Source organism: Diadema antillarum, unplaced genomic scaffold (assembly GCF_040938485.1).
Source record: "Diadema antillarum isolate AM-2024a unplaced genomic scaffold, OU_Dant_1.0 seq00000170_RagTag, whole genome shotgun sequence".
Classification (NCBI taxonomy): domain Eukaryota; kingdom Metazoa; phylum Echinodermata; class Echinoidea; order Diadematoida; family Diadematidae; genus Diadema; species Diadema antillarum.
In genome coordinates, this window is record NW_027271239.1 from 1,380,857 (window position 1) to 1,400,008 (window position 19,152).

A 19,152-nucleotide genomic window follows, 5' to 3' on the forward strand; every position below is an offset into this window, starting at 1 on the left:
CTATGAAGCACACACTACTAGGAGGTCGCTGCCAGTGACGAAACAAGCAGCCAGCTAGTGAGTGTACTGCTGTTCAACATGCTGATCCGATGGGGGCTGCGCGTGTAGGCTGCCCGTACCGCTTTTACCGTACGGTCGAGTTCGCGACACACACACAGTGAGCATACGGAAGACTATCAGCTGAGCGAGCGAGACAGGGGCCAATGATGTTCCCGTGTGCTTCCCCGTCGGACCGCTTCTAGAGCCTGTAGCGTTGGATTATTTACACTAAGAGATGCCTAGAAGAAAGCAGCACGCGCCGAAACGGTTGAAAGGTGGGTTTCTTTTCGATTTTTCCTGTATTTTGAGGTAATTCATGTCATGTTTTGCTTCCTCGCGCTAGCAGCCGAGCCTGATCATGCTGCGCGGTGCTTCAATGCAGGTCGCCTTTTTGTACGGCGGCGCCGATGCTCCGAAAAGGCAAGCTGTCGCTTGACGTGTTGACGTATGAGAGTGACATATTTCATTCGCCTTGAAACCATACTGATTGACATTTCTCGGTCAACACCCTCGGCAGGGTCAAGTGTTAGCTGAAACTAATAAATCACCAAGCGCCCAGACAGACATGCCATATGCTGGCGCCGAAGAAAATTAGAGAAAGCAAAAGGCGGCGTTTCTGTCATATCAATCGCCAGTATTTCAAGAGGCGTTCAAATTGCCTTTTCTCCATGACAAAAAGAGAGTTTAGAAGGATTGTCTCTGTGTAATTTAATTAGCCAGCATCATGCAGCCGTCTGCAAAGTGCTTGCAGAGGGTAAACAATAGAAGTGGAGCCATGGGGACCTGGTAGGACTCGCTGTTATGCTCCGGCGGCAAAGATCAAAGGGTCGGTCGGCCTGTGAGTAGAGAATAAGGCACAGAATGATGTGATGGGGAGAGCATTTGACATGATTGGTGGGCAGAGTGTGGTTGAGCAGGCCTTTTGAGAATTGTGGCTTTGCCTTCGTGACTGAGACATTTTGAGCTATGATTTCGATTTGGCTTGTGCTCATTGACTGAACAGCTGAGGAATACAGGACAGACAACTGTAGAAAGTCGCATGAATCAACTAGCAAAACAAGATAAATGGGTCTTTCAGCGTTAGGCTTTTTGTTCTTGCAAGGCGGCATTTGTAAATCTAATGTCTGCTGAGTTACTGGAAAGGGACAGAGTGGACTTCAGACTCAGCTGGGATAAATACCATGCCTGAAATCATGACAAGGCCAATCAATCAATTTAGATTCAAAGTGACTCCATAAGATTGCAGATGAATGATGAACGAATTAAGTGTTCAACTGCAGTGAGGTAAATTCATATTTTGGTTAATTCTGAACACTGTTAGTCTTTGACTTGAACAGCTTTGGAAAGTTTGGTTAGTTTGAAGTTGTTAAAGGGACAAAAAAAAAAAAGGAGAAGAAAAGAACAGGAGACAACTTTCCTGAGGTACAGTAAAAAGTGGTACTTGGAGATCTCTGCATGAAAGATTTACAATTTGACTACCAAACTACAATGTAGCTCAATGATATACTGTAGTAGATTACTTGGGAAGTTGAAACGGTTTTATTGCATTTAAATCTTTTTGGATAGTCTCATTAAAGTAGTTTCTTTTTGTCTGGTTGTACAACATAATTACCTAAAAGTGGTCTGTGGAATTTCTCCAATATGTGAAGATGCAGGCTCTGTAAATGGTCTGATAGTATTACTTTCTAAAGCAGTAACATCATCTCAGATAAAATGTTGCGTATGCTTGTGTGTGGGTTATCATTGATATTTGATGACACCAATTTAATTACATTTATATGTAGCAGGATCCTGTTATTTCCTTAAATGTATATTTTATCATTATAAGAAAACTTTGGTTTAGACTCGGACTCAGTTAGAGGACATTTTTGAAATGCAGTCTGCTCATGGTAAAGCGCAAAGGAAGTTTCATCACTGGAAGTGAACTGAAATATTTTTTGTACTCTTTTGGAAACTCAGAAAGTGATGCAGATTTTTTTTTTAAAGATATGAGAACACAAAACTAAGCAAAATTTTCTACTTTGGTCTTCATTAGAAATGTGTTAATAGAAAACAATACAAATAGAGTAAATGATGGACTTCCATCCAGATGAATAATAAAGAATCCATAATTGGATGAGCAGTTATTTTCTTGGTGTCATTGATGTAATCAATGATTTATTAACAAACAAAAATGGATGATGTTTAATTCATGGCATAGATGTTATTTAGCCTCGCGATGTTGAGGGATAAGTGAAGTCAAATTCACAGATTATTACTTGCTTCACAGCACAGTGTTACCTGCCTCTAATCCAAAAAGGGGGTAATATACTAATCATAATTTAATGATTTAGAATAGCAAAAACTTCAGTGTGTCCAGACTTTCTGTTATCTTTACTGGGGTTTGGACACAAAGTGCCTGAGATAACACTTTTCTTGAATAAATGGATGAAAGTCTTCATTGATATCCTTGTGTGTAAGAACAAAAATTATGCTTCATGTGTTATTTTTGAGTCATAAAGAAATTAGAAAACTTGATTTTTTCCCCTCTAAGAAATCTTGGAAGCAGTGTTGGTTCATGATTGGCAAATTTTAGAGTAATTCTAAGAAACATCACAGTTGTGAGCAAGTCTTCAAATCTGCACAAGGAGCCACGAGTATATGACAAAACTATCTTTGTAGCTGTAAAGGGAATAAATTCGGCAATCCCCATCGTTGCCATGGTGGGTTGTCCCCATTGGATACATGGTATCCAATGATTTGTGCAGTTTTTTCTTAATGTACTTTATGGTTATAGTTGCAGCAAGATAGATTATAAATTCAAGCATTTTATGTCTTATAGAAGTGGGAATTTGTGTGCACCATCCCTTGCATACATTAGTCTTGTAAGATGAATTTCACGTGTTTGCTGGCTGTTGGCACATTACTGATTGCGGTACATGTGATTGGTACATAAATTTACATCTTGAAGACAAATTGTACACATTTACGGGGTGGTCCACAACTTGAAATTTGACCATGTTGCAAGCTCTGAATGTGAGAACATTGCGGAAATTGTATGTGTGCAGAGGGCACAGCAAGAACACGTACGTAGCATGCAATATTTTGTAACTCAAAAATGTCTGTCTTGTGTTTTATGCACAAATTTTTAAAGTCCTTTAAATGTCTCACAGGTTTTGCTCATATTTTTCACATGTTTGATGGCATCGTATTTTGAGCATGTTGCCAATTCTCGAGGATGCTGCATACAATTGTAGCATGTTGCTGGCTTTTGAGAATGTTGCACAAGAATTTGAGCATGTTACATTGACATGCTCAAACCCCTCATGGACCACCCTGCCTTTACAAGTGTAATAAAGATGATTACTTATTTTTATTTTCATGTTGTTGTCATTCTATGCACCACACCACATACAGTAATACTCCACATTTTGGCAGAAGAATTTGATCAGATGTATTTCATTCTTTTGGTGTCACTTTGAAGTTCTGACAGGCTATTGAAATGAGAATTTAACAAGATTTGAGCAACATTCAAATATAAAAAGGGAAACTAGTGTTATCCAGAAACTATGATGTATGGAGGGATTAGAAGTTCTTTACTTTGGCATTTTGGAGCCTGCAAGTTGAGAATTGCTGAATTAGGAGATGCTTACTCTATATTGAAAAATATTTTGTTCTTTTGATCCAGCTATTTTCTGTGTGTTACCTTCAGTTCATATTTTCTTTGGAAATTCCACCTTTTGTTCCATAATCAATCTTCTATAGAAATGACTAATTTGGACATTGAATGCTGATGCTTATTAAAAAGGTCATGACCCTACACCTTAATGTAGTAAATATTAGATGATTTGTCTAAACACTGTGCAATATAAAGTTAAATGTTCATCTAAAATTGAAGAACTAATGGCATACCTAAATACAAGACATGACTAATGGACTTTCCCCAGCCTCAAGACAAACCTGCATTCAACCCTTTTATACAAAGAACATTTTTACTGCAGATCTCCAGCTTAGCCACTCACAGGCGCATCATGAAGCTTCATGCACATTGTGTTATATTACAGTTTACCCTTAGGTGCCATTGAAACATGCTACTGACTTTTTAAAGTTTTCAAAGACTCATTCAATTATTCAGAGGATGTCAACAAGAATAGAAGGATCATTTTGAAACTTCTAGTTTTTGAAGCAAGGAATAAATTTCATCTAATTTCCATGCCAATTATGAGTGTGAAACCAGTTTGCACTAGTGTGTACTTTAGTTCTCATGCTCCACAGTAATTTACAGGTTGTAATGTGTCTGTGGAGGAATCTTCATAATTAGATTAATTAGGATACAATTTGATTATTTCCTGAGTGGAAGTTGTAAAGTCACTTTGTACCTGTGGCTCTTATTCTTTCATAGCCATACATTTAATTGCAGTAAAGGATTTTATGAGCCTGTTAAATAGAATTGTATAGCTTTTCATGTTAGAAAGGTTAGAAAGAAGCATTTTGCACACAAAGTTATAAGTACATGTACATCAGCTGATTAATTGAATGATCAATTCATTTGGTTGGTCTTATCAAATCACTTTGGAAGCAAATCTCATTTTTTTTAGGAAAAGAGTTGAAAAGGAAGGCAAATATAGAAAACTTTCATTTTAGGAGCACTTGGGAATTGCGACAGTTTGGTAGACCAAATATTTTCATATTGTGTCAAAGGTCCTCTTTACCTTTGGGAGCAGTGATTTTAAAAATGTTCAAGATATCACTTTTGATGCATATGTGTAGGTCAGTTGTATCACAAAACATCCTACCATATAAAATTTTTGCAATAAAGCCTAAAATATATTAAAGGAGATATCATTATCTTTCTCATTAAACCATAACTGTAGACGGTTTAGTCTGGAAATATTCTTATTATAACTATTGTTCACATTTTGTATATTTAACAATACTTAACATCGACTATACTGGTTCAAATTTTTACATTGGTGGTTTCTATCCCTAAGTCACATTTTAGAACTATTTTGAAGCACCAATGCTGGGTTTTTTTTCATCTGCAAATGGTAAATTATGCATTTAAAGTACAAGGCAATACTGTATACACAGGGAAGACATCCAAAGTTTTAGTTATTCACTATGAGCATTTTAAAGTTGATTAATTGTAATTTGACAGCCCAGGGGGTACAATTGTATACAATAGCTCACAAGTCGCCACAAGAATAGAAAAATTTTTATGTTGTATTTATACAATAATCCTTCATTAATCCTGTTCAGTGATTGGTCCACATACATGTGTAGCATGTAACATATAACATTGCTGTGTATATTGAAAACAACATGCTGTTGGAGAAAAATGTGCTATACTGTGACTTTATATTCATGATATAATGCACTGTATATTAATGAATATTATGTCATACATTGTAGATACGATATTTCAATAATTTTTCATCAATAGTAATATGAAAGTGCCCTCTGAATCACCATTTGGCCTCATAGACCACCATGTATAACCACATCCATTGCAGTCTAGGCCCTAGTGGCCTACAGTACCTATCATCTGCACTGCAATGATAATGGTAAAAATTATATTTCAGCAATGTACATAATGATCTGCTTTTTTTTTTTTTTTGGGGGGGGGGGGTAAAATTAGTTGGAGGGATATGAACCAAATATATCATGCACTGTTTCGAGCCACTTGACTAGTGAAATTACGGGTTCCTTGGTGACAGAAATGGCACTATGTTCTTCAGGGCTGTGCCCCTCAGAAAATAGTGCTCTCCTTGCCACCTTGGGATCCATAATTTTCTTTAAAGCCTCACAGTGTGTGATGTATTTGTTTATTATGACAGATAAATGTTTGTAAATTTATCTATTTATTATCTATTATCTATTTGGACTTGGTCACAGACAACAGTGTTACAATGTCACTTTCAGGTCAAACACAGCACCATTGTGTAGGAAACATTCCTCTCTTTTTTAGGTGAAGTATATTTTCAATGCAACACATGCCTCATTTGATGGTTCTTCTTCGCTCATGTCCATGTCTAGATAAAAATGAAAAAGCGCAAAGTAGCATCAAATCAAAAGATTATAGGAAAAAATAACAAACCTCATAACAAAGGTTTTATCAAGAGCTGAAATATTCACACCTGTGCATTTGTATGTCAATTACTGAACAGGCAAACAATAGGTCATATATAAAAACAATTAAGAACCCACTAATGGAGAAAATATTCATATGCAAAACAAAGAGGTCAATTAACAAAAAAAAAAAGATTTAAAAAGTCACCATAAAACAGCTTTATGCACCATAGAAACGAGTCACTGATGGGGCAATTAAAAAAACTTTAGATGATACAAGTGTATTACACGTATGACAAAAGGAAATAAAAAAAGCTAAGTCAGACAATCGTTCACTCTCCATTACCATCTGCAACTTATTTGTTTAGAATGTCACAACCATTCTGAGATGATTGTTCTGAAAGGGGATGGGATGAAGATGCAAAATCTGGCTGTGCTACAGCAAGGTGTGTGTTTCCTATTCTCAAAGCACAGCAGAGTAAAAAATAGAAAAGGTAGACACCTTATATCATACGCAGTATAACACCCCCCCCCCCCCCCCCCCCCCCCCCCCCCCCCCCCCCCCCCCGTAGAAAATAAACCCAACAATAAAATTGAACAGCAACAACAAAATACGTATCAGATTCCCCTGTCCTGGGCATGTCATTCCCAGTGTACCAACCAACACTGGCTGAAAACAACCCGGATTATGGTGCACGTATACAGGATGTCATCCTTCTTGAATGCTTGTTGAGTGCCGCTGTTTGCGAAGTGTCCTTTAACGCATTACATGCATTCACTTGGTCTGAGGACACCGTACAGAATTGATATTTGCCCCTCAAGTGCATGACTGTATGTGCACTCCCACCTTGTTTTCACTTGAACCATTTCTCACTCGTTTGAAATCATGCCGCTTTGATATGACCCCATTCTGTCTCCTACCAGGAGAGGCAGGTTCTCATGATAATCACCTTATAAAGCTCATCTGAATATAATCACCAACATGTTGATGTCAATTCGTGCCGTGTTCTGTCTTCTGTGTGTACGAGATGCCACGCAGGCTTGACCACTGCCCTAATTAGCATATAGCGTTGTAGTGGTATTGATGTGACGGCTGATTTAATTAAACATGACACACAAAAGTCTTTTGGCTCGGCGTTCCCTCTCCTGTCTGAATTATTAATGTTCTTCATCAGCAGCCTCACTGACATGAGATGGGAGATAAAGGCGGTATGGGTTGTGTCATGTCTTGCTTGTATCTTCAGTTATCATGGGGTTGTGCTCATCCTATTTGTGGCACCAGTACTGTGTAGGCGATCCTGCTGTTTCAGTAGAAGTGTTTGTGTGAGATTGAACTTGAAAAAAAAAATGCAAATGGCATGACATCAATTATGCTGAACATGTCCTAGCAACATTGTGACTTTTACACATTGTACATGTACAATTGTAGGTGTGTTGTATGCTGTTTAACGGTGCTTTCTTTCGATTGAAGTCACAAACTGAGCACTTGATTGCTCCAAATGCCAAGTTTTACAACAATGTTTTGCATGAATTTTATGGGGTCAGGCTTTGCACACAAGATTTAAATGAGCAATAGGAGAGCTACATTATATTTTCTAATGTACAGTTTGCAATAATGAACAGGGTCATTATCACATCATGTAGTTCCTTTTGTATTGACTTGACACAAACGGATATCGAAAGGAGAGAATGATATTACAAATTAGATGCTCATACAAACTTGTACATGTACGGGTATAAACATAAAATATTATGCCTCATACAGTGTTGTGCTTCACCATGTACAATGTTGCCATTATAGCTTTTGAAAGGACTTCTCGGCAGAATGAAGTTCTTTTAATTCATTTGAATATGATAAAGGATGTTAAATTTATTGTGCTGATAATGTATGTTGTTTCCCTTGTTGGTAGTTTTCATTTGCAGTGGTATCAATGCTGAAACTTTTCTGTGGAAGACAAAGTAAAAAGTCACTTGTGCTTGAAAGAGCAGGTTGTCTAGAGAGACTTGTAGTTAATTATAGGGCCTACATCATATCGAAATCTTACAATGTGTGTGCATTCAAACTAGGGAATGAAAGGATGTCCAGTGTTTTGTCAGTGTATACTTATTTCAAGTAGTAAATTTTGATAGGAAGCAATCTTGGAGTAGTTATGCTGGCGAATATCAGTGGCAGAGTATCCCTCTGGGCAAAATTATTTTGCTGAAACAACAATCATTTAATATCATGCAGAGTGCTGTTGAAATGAAGAACTCCTAGATATGAGCGTAATAAATTGTATCTATTCATGATTTTGTACCATGCCTATAAATTCTCGAACATACAGTGCAGTACAGTGCATAAATCTGAATGTTTCTTTGATTCAACTAAAGTCATAATGCAAATTATGCATACTGATATACCATGTGTACAAGTATGTCCAAATATATGTACATAAGGATATGGTAGATCTTTAAAAAGAAAAGAGCAACATGAAATCAGTGTCATCTGTCAGTGTAAGATTAAAAAAGAGAGCAAAAAGCCTGTATTATAGAATGGGTAGCGAGAATCCTGCGATCTCATTGGTCGAGAGCTATGTGTTTATTTATACTGGCCGCATGCTGAGTCACAGTGGTAAACATGTTATCACGCACTTGTAGCAAGAGTATGCGCAGTTGTAACAAAGGTTCGCGCATTAAGCAAGTGTTCGCGCACTCAGTACAAGACGCCTATTGGCTAAAACAACCATGCATCAGTTTTTACTGGATGCATGGTTCTGAAGAGAAACCATGCATCCAGTAAAAACTGATGCATGGTTTTCGGGCTCTCGTACAATGTATATGGCAAGCCAAAAGGAAATGCATCCAGTAAATTTGTCATCGAGTAACACGATAGAAAAATGGGTTTTTAGCAAGAAAATTACCCATTCTATAAAACAGATGACGCACATGTCTTTTCGTGTGTCAGTCGGAATATAGTGTTGCATGCGGTAACTATGGAATTTAGCCTAAACCCACTTGGCTTTGCCTCGTGGGTTTTAAGCATTCCATAGTTACCTTATGCCCACAATTCCGACTGAGGCACTCAGACCTGTGCGTCATTTGTATATTATCTGAGCAGACTTTTTATACAACACAGAAAGTTTGAAGAATAGTTCCCTGTACAATCCCACGACTGAATGGACCTAGCTGCCACCTTACAGGCATACTGTGTGTGTCTATATGCAATAGATAACAGAAGCACAAATGTAACTCTCAGCCTGCGACCAAGACTAGAAACAGTAGACCCAAGTGTGTGAGGGAGAGAGAGAGAGAGAGAGAAGGGGGGGGGGGGGGGGTATATTGAGAGATGGGTACATGGGTTGCAAGGAGGTGGTGTGGAGAGAAAAGATGATGCAGAGGCTTTTACTGTGTACATGTACCTCCTGCAGCTGCAAGGATGCAAGTGTTACGGCAGAAAGTGATGACCTGCTGCCAGCAAGAATTTAATGAGAGGAATGGCAGTAAAGACGTCGTCAGATGCCACATGAAAGGTATCCCCTTGATTCACGATCAGTGAAGTTCATTTGCAGGTTTGAAAGGTTGTCGCCCTCAGTTGCAAATCATTGTTGAAGAAGTAGACTCATTGTCAAACAGACTGACAATGTGTGTGATCGTTGTATCACATCAATGTAATTCATGCTCATGGTGTAGCCTCTTCCGGACAAGTGACACATTCTGTAAAGGAGTATGTTGAGGTGACAGAAGAATGCCTTCGGCATTCAACAAAAATCGAAGGAAATTCATTATCTAATGAGTAGCAATGAAAAATCTGATGAATTGATTTCCCTTGTGTGCCCAAGGTAACGGCACCTCAACTTTTCCCAAATAAAAAGAGTCTCAAATATAAACTTTGGCATCTTTTACGAGTCATTTTAATGGTGCACATCACTTTTGTTGCTTGAGTCACCTGTGGAGCCAAATCAACTTTTATAGAGATTTTGTTTGTTCTGCAGCTCACCTGAGATATTGATGTAGGTTGGCTTTTGTGATCTCATTCTGTTGTCTGTTATACAAAATAATTTGTACAAGTATGTCTGTCATGCTGTGTGTGTTTCCTGCTCTCTCAAAACTTTTCTGTTCTACATGTAAAATATCTCTTCTCTTTCCATCTTCTTCACTAAAGTGCATTGAATAGGTACATTTGAATCAAACCTGACAGGATTCACTCATATAGAGATGGGGGTACAAAGTTGTTCAGCAGGAACAGGTGGCCCCTGTGAGGATCCAGGGCCAGGCCTCCCAGTAGCTGAAGCTGTGCAAATTTCAAACACACTCTTCTTTAGATATGGAAATAGTGGACTTGGGTGATATCATACGGAGTTATTGTGAGAGGTTGGCAATTTAAAGTTGTTTGGCTATGGCTTACGGGGTAAAGGGTTGGGATGTGGCTCAGTGGTTAAAAGTATTAATGATATCAACAGGGCTAGACATTAGTGGTGGCCCGGGGGCCACTGAAATTGATGTTGGGCTACCAAATTTCCAAAAGCGCTTTCTTTTGGTGGCCCGATCAGGCACTTCGATTCAAAATGGATTGATTATGTTGCTGCTTATTTTTGGCCACTACACTTCTTTCTTTGGCCACCAAACTTTCAGATTTTAAGATTTTAGTGGTCCAAATGGGCAACCAGGGAAGAAAAGTTTGTGTAGAACCCTAATAAGGATCCCAGGGTGCCTCAAACAAACTTGCCTGCTTGTGCGGGGGCCACTAAAACTCAATGTCAGGCCAGTATTAAAAAGAAATGGCACTTGCCATTGACGGTATGGGACCCTTCCATAAATACCCATTTGTGCAGGTGGGAGAAAGGGCAGGGCTACAAAGGGCTAAGACACTTAGGCTCGAATTCACGAAGGTGGTACAAATGAAACGATGGTTTAAACCATGGACAAAAACCATGGAGCGCCAAGTGTCGCACGGAATATTTTGTTACGAAATTGGTCATTTCGTCGACAAAATGACCGTTTTGTTAACGAAAATATCATTTCGTGATCGAAATGTTCATTAAGTGCTGATTACATTCAGTAATTAACTGAACAGTGCTTTCAGACACACCAAATTACTGTAAAGCAAGATATATTCGTGGCACAAAATTTTTGCAAATTAGAGCCGATGGTCTTTTTCACGGCATGAAATTTTTGCAAATTGCCAGTGGCATTCAGTGCATATAGTGTAAACAAGAACTTTTGCGTGCATTTTAATTTCGTGAATCTTGGCTCTTGTGAAATTCATGAAATTGAAATGCACGCAAAAATTACTAGTTTTACAGTGCTTATCGAATATCCATACAATGAATGGATGTACAGTGTACAATGTACCACATATTGATATGAGACCAATCAGACACAACATTATGATGGTAGTATGGCAGCATCAGGCCCTGCACACTGTTAAATGTTTCATAGGAAGCTTGAGATATCTATGTATTGGAGTGTTTGCCTTGTGCAATATGCAGTTTATGTGGGCTTTGGGCATCGAGTGTGTTTTTAGCTCACCTGAGCCAAAGGCTCAAGTGAGCTATTGCGATCGCCCTTCGTCCGGCGTCCGTCGTGCGTCGTGCGTCGTGCGTCGTGCGTCGTGCGTCGTCCGTCGTCCGTCGTCCGTCGTCCGTCGTCCGTCGTGCGTCGTGCGTAAACTTTTTACATTTTCATCTTCTTCTTGAAAACCCCAAGACCGATTTTCATCAAACTTGGCAGGTAGCATCCCTAGGGGGTTAGGAACTCAATTTGTTAAAATGGGCACCATGCCCCGCCCAGGGGGCTCCCAGGGGGGCCCAAACCCCCCAAAATTAAGGAATCTGTAAAAATCTTCTTCTCTAGAACCAGAAGTGATAGAGCTAAGTTAATACTATGAGTTAGTACATTGATGACTGTAGTTTCAAGTTTGTTCATGGCAGAATCAGGGGTGCCCCCCTTGGGACCCAGGGGAGGGGGGTGGGGAAGGGTTCTAATGGGGCCTAAATTGTACATTTTCATCTTCTTCTTGAGAACCCCATGACCCATTTTCACCAAACTTGGCAGGTAGCATCCCTAGGGGGTTAGGAACTCAATTTGTTAAAATGGGCACCATGCCCCACCCAGGGGGCCCTCAGGGGGCCCAAGCCCCCCAAAATTAAGGATTCTGCAAAAATCTTCTTCTCTAGAACCAGAAGTGATAGTGCTTAGTTAATACTATGAGTTAGTACATTGATGACTGTAGTTTCAAGTTTGTTCATGGCAGAATCAGGGGTGCCCCCCTTGGGACCCAGGGGAGGGGGTGAGGAGGGGTCCTAATGGGGCCTAAATTGTACATTTTTATCGTCGTCTTGAGAACCCCATGACCCATTTTCACCAAACTTGGCAGGTAGCATCCCTAGGGGGTTAGGATCTCAATTTGTTAAAATAGGCACCATGCCCCACCCAGGGGGCCCCCAGGGGTCCCAAACCCCCCAAATGAAGGAATCTTTATAAATCTTCTCTAGAATCAGAAGTTATAGAGCTGAGATAATACTATGAGTGAGTACATTAATGACTGTAGTTTCAAGTTTGTTCATAGGAGATCCAGGGGTGCCCCTCTTGGGTAGGGGGGGGGGGGTGGTTGGAAGGGTCCAAATGGGGGCCTGAATTGTACATTTTCATCTTCTTCCTGAAAACCTCATGATGGATTTTTGTCAAACTTGGCACGTAGCATCCCTAGGGGGTCAGGATCTCAATTTATCAAAATGGGCACCATGCCCCACCCAGAGGGCCCCAGGGGGCCCCAATCCCCCCAAATTAAGGAATCTTAAAAAAATTGGGCCTTTATTGTACATTTTCATCTTCTACTTGAGAATGCCTGGTCAAATTTTGGTGGAGCTGTAAATAATTTAGATTAGTGACTGCCTGAAAGGTGAACTTGCGATACTCAGGTGAGCGCTAGACCCGCGGGTCTCTTGTTATTGTTTTGAATCCATTTTGTAGTGCGCAAAAAAAAAGAAGCTACAAGGTGTACATCTACTTGTACTTATGATAAGACATGGATATGAGAGCATTCTGACACAAATTTACGTATATCAAAGTGATGCTCAAACCATTGTTTCGATATACGATGTACAATATACGGCCATAATAGACATTTGAAAAAAAATCACATATCAATACGTCATGATATATCCATACAGGAAGATTTTACTCTGAAAGGGGGATACGCAATGTAAGTTTCAAGCATCATCACCAATCTTTCTAGTAGTACAGGTATATTGCACCATGTGTAGATACTTTGATTGGTAGAGAAAAGGGGGTATTTTCAGGGCCCTTGAATATGTGGAGGTACAGTGTGGAACTAAACTTAAGATATAATCTTGAGGGGCAGAACAAAAAGGTTTGAGGTCAAAATTTTCAAAGTGAATTTCACCAGGAGATCCTTAAGGGCTTTTTACACTTGTAAATTTTTGCTTAGCCCCGGACCAACGGTGGGGCTAAGGGGGGGCCTTAGCCCCACCGTTGGTACGGGACTATTCTTAGCCCACTTTCTGTTTACACTCGTTTTTGCCAAAGTGGGCTAGCCCCACCGATAGTACGGTACTATCTGGCCCTGCAAAATAGCAGGGGTTAGCACCGCAATTGCGGTGCCAAGCAAGTGAGTGTAAACAGAACGAAAAAATAATCCTGGGCTAAGCGACGGAGACGAAGTCCGACCCTCACTGACCAATCAGAAACGAGGCAATCAAGTGCTGCCGGTGCGTGCGTGTACGTGTACAGTACACAGCGTAATTATGAATATTCATGTGGTTTGGAAAGTCCGGGGCTAAGAAATACGAGTGTAAAAAGGTCAGTTTTCTCCTTAGCCCCGGACAAGAGATAGTACGGGACTAATTGGCGAGTGTAAAAAGCTGAAAAAATTTGTACGGGACTAACGATAGTCCTGGGTCAGAGAAAGTCCGGGGTTAAGAAACACAAGTGTAAAAAGCCCTTTAGTGTACAAAGTCTCAAATATGACATTTCAAACTTTAGCAAAAATGGTCTGTCTTTGTATTTTTGTTGATAAAAAAGGCAATATCAGTCTTTACGACACTGCCTTAAATTATGCTTGATACACCATTGGTGTGGTATTTGATACCGACGGTTTAAACCGTTGGGGACGAGTCCCGAGTATACATTGATACTCGGGCAGGTGTCTAGGGAAATGCGTGTTGTAGCAAAATCAGTCCGTCCTCAACGGGTTAAATGGCTAGCCAGGCAGACAGCAGGACATACAAATGTATATGACAGACAACTAGAAAACAATGCTTCTGGCACCACAAGTGCAGGAGGCATAAAAAGGGATTATTATGCATTTAGCAGTTTTATAATGTGATATTGGTCTATAGGCCCTATATATATAATGCTATGATGAGTTATACAGTGTGCTGTTGAGGATTAAACACACAATATGCACATCTTGTATTACTGTGTCTGTATTAACAAGTAGGTTTATATGAACTTGCATGTTGTAATGAGGTGTTCTTTCGTATTTTATGAGCATACAAAAAAAACAACAACATTGTATTCGGACAAAGCAGAATAAATATTTGTTTAATGATGTGAGTGAATTATGCCACGAACATTAGCTTTCTATGGTATGACAATGTTCTCTGGCTCATGTGCAACTGAATGCATGACACATCAAATCACTGAAAAAGACTGGATTCAACTGCATCAGAATGCAAATCATTCATCACGACAAATATATAGCTGATGAAACATGAATTATACTGGGAGTATGAATTCAGTACTTGTCACAGAAACTCCTTGATCGTAATGTACTTTTAAACAATAGGCAAATGATTAAAAGAAAAAAATCCATGGATATAGTCAGTGCAGAACTGCTTTTGAAAAGAAGGAACAAGAATAACAACAAAGCCTTAAAGTCATGATAGTCTTGTATGTTGTCGATAGCACAGCTGTGATCAGATAACATTCAATGAGTTATACCTTCAGATAGTTGGTATGTACAATGTACATGTGTAGGCAGACATCAGGAACAGTAGATGTTTGCATGTTATGAAATTTGATATTTTCAATTTGCAACATATACCAGTAACCACATGGAATTCCCTGCCATGTATTCAGTGTTTGTCATCAACAAAACTCAAATATATCTGTGTATCATCACAAGTTAAAGTGAGGCAACTTGATAATCAAAGAGATGTTTATGTCGATGGCTAAATTTGGGTTTTTCTAGTCCTGATCAAAGTCAGCAAGCCACAAAGTGCATGCCATTTGTTGCCATTGTCCTGATGGCATTTGACTCCGCTTGACTGCAAGCTGCATTTATAAAAAGAAAAAAAAAACACTCTTTGTCAGTTGGTGCGAGGTCAAGAACCAGTTGTCTGTGTATGGAAGTGTGCCTCCAAAATCATATTAATGATGATGATGTGCTTGCTTGCATCGGCCACCCTATCAAGCGTACACACCGATCATGTGACTGCAGGCCACCATTCCACGGTGACTTCACTATGCTCCCCCTTTTCGTCCACACCGAATGCCCTTGCTCTTCGAGAGAATCGCTGTTTGTGTTCCCGACTTCTCCCCATTATACTCCTAGAATAACACATCTTGCTGGTTAGGGTGCACAATGCAAAGTGTAATTATGCGACTGTGTTGCAAGCCATCTCTTATGAGCTTGGTCCTCCCGGCTAATTTTTATAATTTTTTTTTTCTCTCTCCTCTTCCCAACCCAACCTTTGCTTGTGCCAGCCTTCATTGTGCAGTGAAGAAGATGAGTGGATAGAGAGCCAAAGAACCGGTGGTACTGTTCAATGTGTGAATGTAGGCTAGTTCAAAGGATTCCTAAATCCTCTCATATTTTTTTTCCTTTTTTTTTTTCTTTAGCGGTGGGTGCAAAGGCATGTAAATCTGTCTGGTGACCCTTGACCTGTCGTCATGTAGAAAGGGTCATAGCCACCGCTATTATCCCTGGTGCAGGCCGCCAGTGGAAAGTGCCAGGGGAATGGCTGTTGATGGAGCTTTAGACACAACTGAGTGACATAAGAAAGGCTGTAAAATCTTAAGTGGATTTATATGGAACATCTGTTTTCTGCTGACTTGAGCTGTATTATTGACCAAGGATGCTATCTTGATCATAATCCTTCCTAGTTTTGATATATCAAACTAGTGTTGTCCAGAATTTAGAATTGTGACTGTTTACATGGAGTTAAATATCAAGTTTCTGTAACAAATGCCCTGCTACCTCCTGCATTCCCTCCACTCACACATACTGTTTGATTACTGTTTGTAAATATTTGATTACTGTAACTCTGTCATTAATGTTTTTTTGAAAGATACATTGTAACTCAGCTACTGTGTATTTCACATGGCTGCACTGTATAGCAAAGTCTTATCATTCAAAGAAGACATGAAGTTTACAATTCAGAGTGAAACTTACATTTGTTGTCCCCGCCGAACGAGTTCGAGCAGGGGACTATGAAACGGGCTCCGTACGTGTGTGTGTCCGTCTGTCCGTCTGTCCGTCTGTCCGTCTGTCCGTCCGTCCGTGCGTCCGTGTGTGATCAAAATGTTCAAAATGCTACTCCTTCGCCATTTCTAACCCGATTTTGATTCTGTTTGCTTTATATGATAGCACTAAATGAGAGCTTTGAAACTTCTATACAGAATTTCAGTTGTGACCTTTGACCTTGACCTTTGACCTATATTGTACATTTTGCTTCAAAATGCTACTCCTTCGCCATTTCTAACCCGATTTTGATTCCGTTTGCTTTATATGATGGCACTAGGTGAGGGCTTCAAAACTTCTACACAGAATTTTGACCTTTGACTTCTTTGACCTTTGACCTTGATTTTTTACCTTTATTGTACATTGGCTACAAAATGCTACTCCTTCGCCATTTCTAACCTGATTTCGATTCCGTTTGCTTTATGTGATGGCTCTAGGTGAGGGCTTCAAAACTTCTACACAGAATTTTGACCTTTGACTTCTTTGACCTTTGACCTTGATTTTTGACCTGTATTGTACATTTTGCTACAAAATGCTACTCCTTCGCCATTTCTAACCCGATTTCGATTCCGTTTCCTTTAAGTGATGGCACTAGGTGAGGGCTTCAAAACTTCTACACAGAATTTTGACCTTTGACTTCTTTGACCTTTGACCTTGATTTTTTACCTGTATTGTACATTTTGCTACCATATGCTACTCCTTCGCCATTTCTAACCCGATTTCGATTCCGTTTCCTTTATGTGATGGCACTAGGTGAGGGCTTCAAAACTTCTACACAGAATTTTGACCTTTGACTTCTTTGACCTTTGACCTTGATTTTTTTACCTATATTGTACATTGGCTACAAAATGCTACTCCTTCGCCATTTCTAACCCGATTTCGATTCCGTTTGCTTTATGTGATGGCACTAGGTGAGGGCTTCAAAACTTCTACATAGAATTTTGACCTTTGACTTCTTTGACGTTTGACCTTGATCTTTTTACCTATATTGTACATTTTTGCTACTAAGGCGCCTTGGCAGATTACACGCTCCAGGAAAACAGCGGCGCTCCCGCTCAGCGGTCTTCTATTGTTTCGCCGCGTTCTTTTAAATCCTCCCATTCAAAAGCCCGCTGCGCGGCGCTTTTAGCACTTGGCCCGTGCGGCGCTTTTTTCAAGGAGCCGACCATTCACAAAATCTGAGCGTCAGAGTGCGTACGTTTCGTTTTAGCAATATAGCGCCCTCTCCGTTAGAATATGAATAACACCTCGGAACAGAAAACCTGTTTAATAATCTCATGGTGTCCACCTATTCTACGACTTCAGTCCACTCTGACAACCGGGAAACTCAACAACTTTATAAAAGCAAAATATACACAAAACATACGCATTCTATCCAACATTTTCGTGACTTTTAGTTACTGTGTTGTGTCATATACAGGTTTGTACATTCTTCCCCATCATCTTGATCTATGGAGTTGCAAGTTTTTTTGTGTGTTTTGTGTGTGTGTGTGTGTGTGCCTTTTTCTCTTTGGAGTGAGTCATTCCAAAAACAAAAATCTCTCCTCTTCTCCTGCAACCTTGCAGTGAATCTATGTAGACTATGAATAGTGAAATAAATGTCGTCTTGATCCACATCGTATTTTTCCCACCGTCATGCTTCTACATCAATAATTCTCAAGACTCCAAGCTACAGTATCATGACGCTGAAATTATTTCAATCAGTATTTCCTTTGAACAACACCAAAGTCAATCATACGCGTTTTAAAACACCCAATGTCAAAAAGCAATTTCAAGTCCATACCAGCTGTCGAACTATCATTCGACTTTGAATATCAACACGGCAGTTTAAACATCCACAGCCACATCACGCACGCATGTATTGATACACACCATAGAACGCGGTTACCTGTCGTTTTCTTTTTATCGCTCTTTTATACTGTTATATGGCAAAGCGGCTGTACTTTGTGTAAAATTATGTACGAAATCATTACAAAAGTATAAAGATATACTACTGGTGTAGAAAATGAACAACAACAACAACATACATGCATGGGACGTGATGGATGAAGCGCTAATTTCACCTTGTAAACATTTACACATGGAAACCAGGTTATACTACCGGTATATAGTATATAGTATATATATATATATATATATATATATATATATATATATATATATATATATATATATATTGTTTTGTTTGTTTGTTTGTTTGTTTGTTTTTGCTGCTGCTGCATGCATGGTATCTCCTAAAATTTGAATCCGACTCTTCGGTCAGCTAGCGAACTGATGTATATTGTGTGACTATTAAAGACTGTTAAATTGGACATGTCAAGTATTAAATAATTTATTAATCTCTTTATTTATTCACTCATTTATTCAATGTACTTATATATTTATTCATTTATTCATTCATTTATCTGCTTATTTATTAAACTATTCATTAACATATTCATTTAGTTAGTTAGTCATTCAAACGTTTATCTAGGAAGAAAGAATATATTAGCAGCTGTTTTCATCGAAGTCCTATGTGAACATATTTTGGGCAGTCAGAGACTACAGCCAAAAGATAGTGATAGAGAAGTCTGCCGCCAAACGATTGGGAAAGCTCGATC

The 19,152-nt window shown here is 39.3% G+C and overlaps 1 protein-coding gene across 1 annotated transcript in view; it reads left to right on the forward strand.

Moving 5' to 3' along the window:
* The first annotated feature begins 147 nt into the window (after nucleotides 1-147).
* The window catches only part of LOC139728246 (uncharacterized), a 104,018-nt gene continuing 85,013 nt past the window's right edge, over nucleotides 148-19,152 (forward strand). The window contains exon 1 of the mRNA XM_071639207.1: nucleotides 148-314. Within this exon, the coding sequence (XP_071495308.1) occupies nucleotides 275-314 (40 nt within the window). The 5' untranslated portion in view covers nucleotides 148-274. The remainder of the gene's footprint in view (nucleotides 315-19,152) is intronic.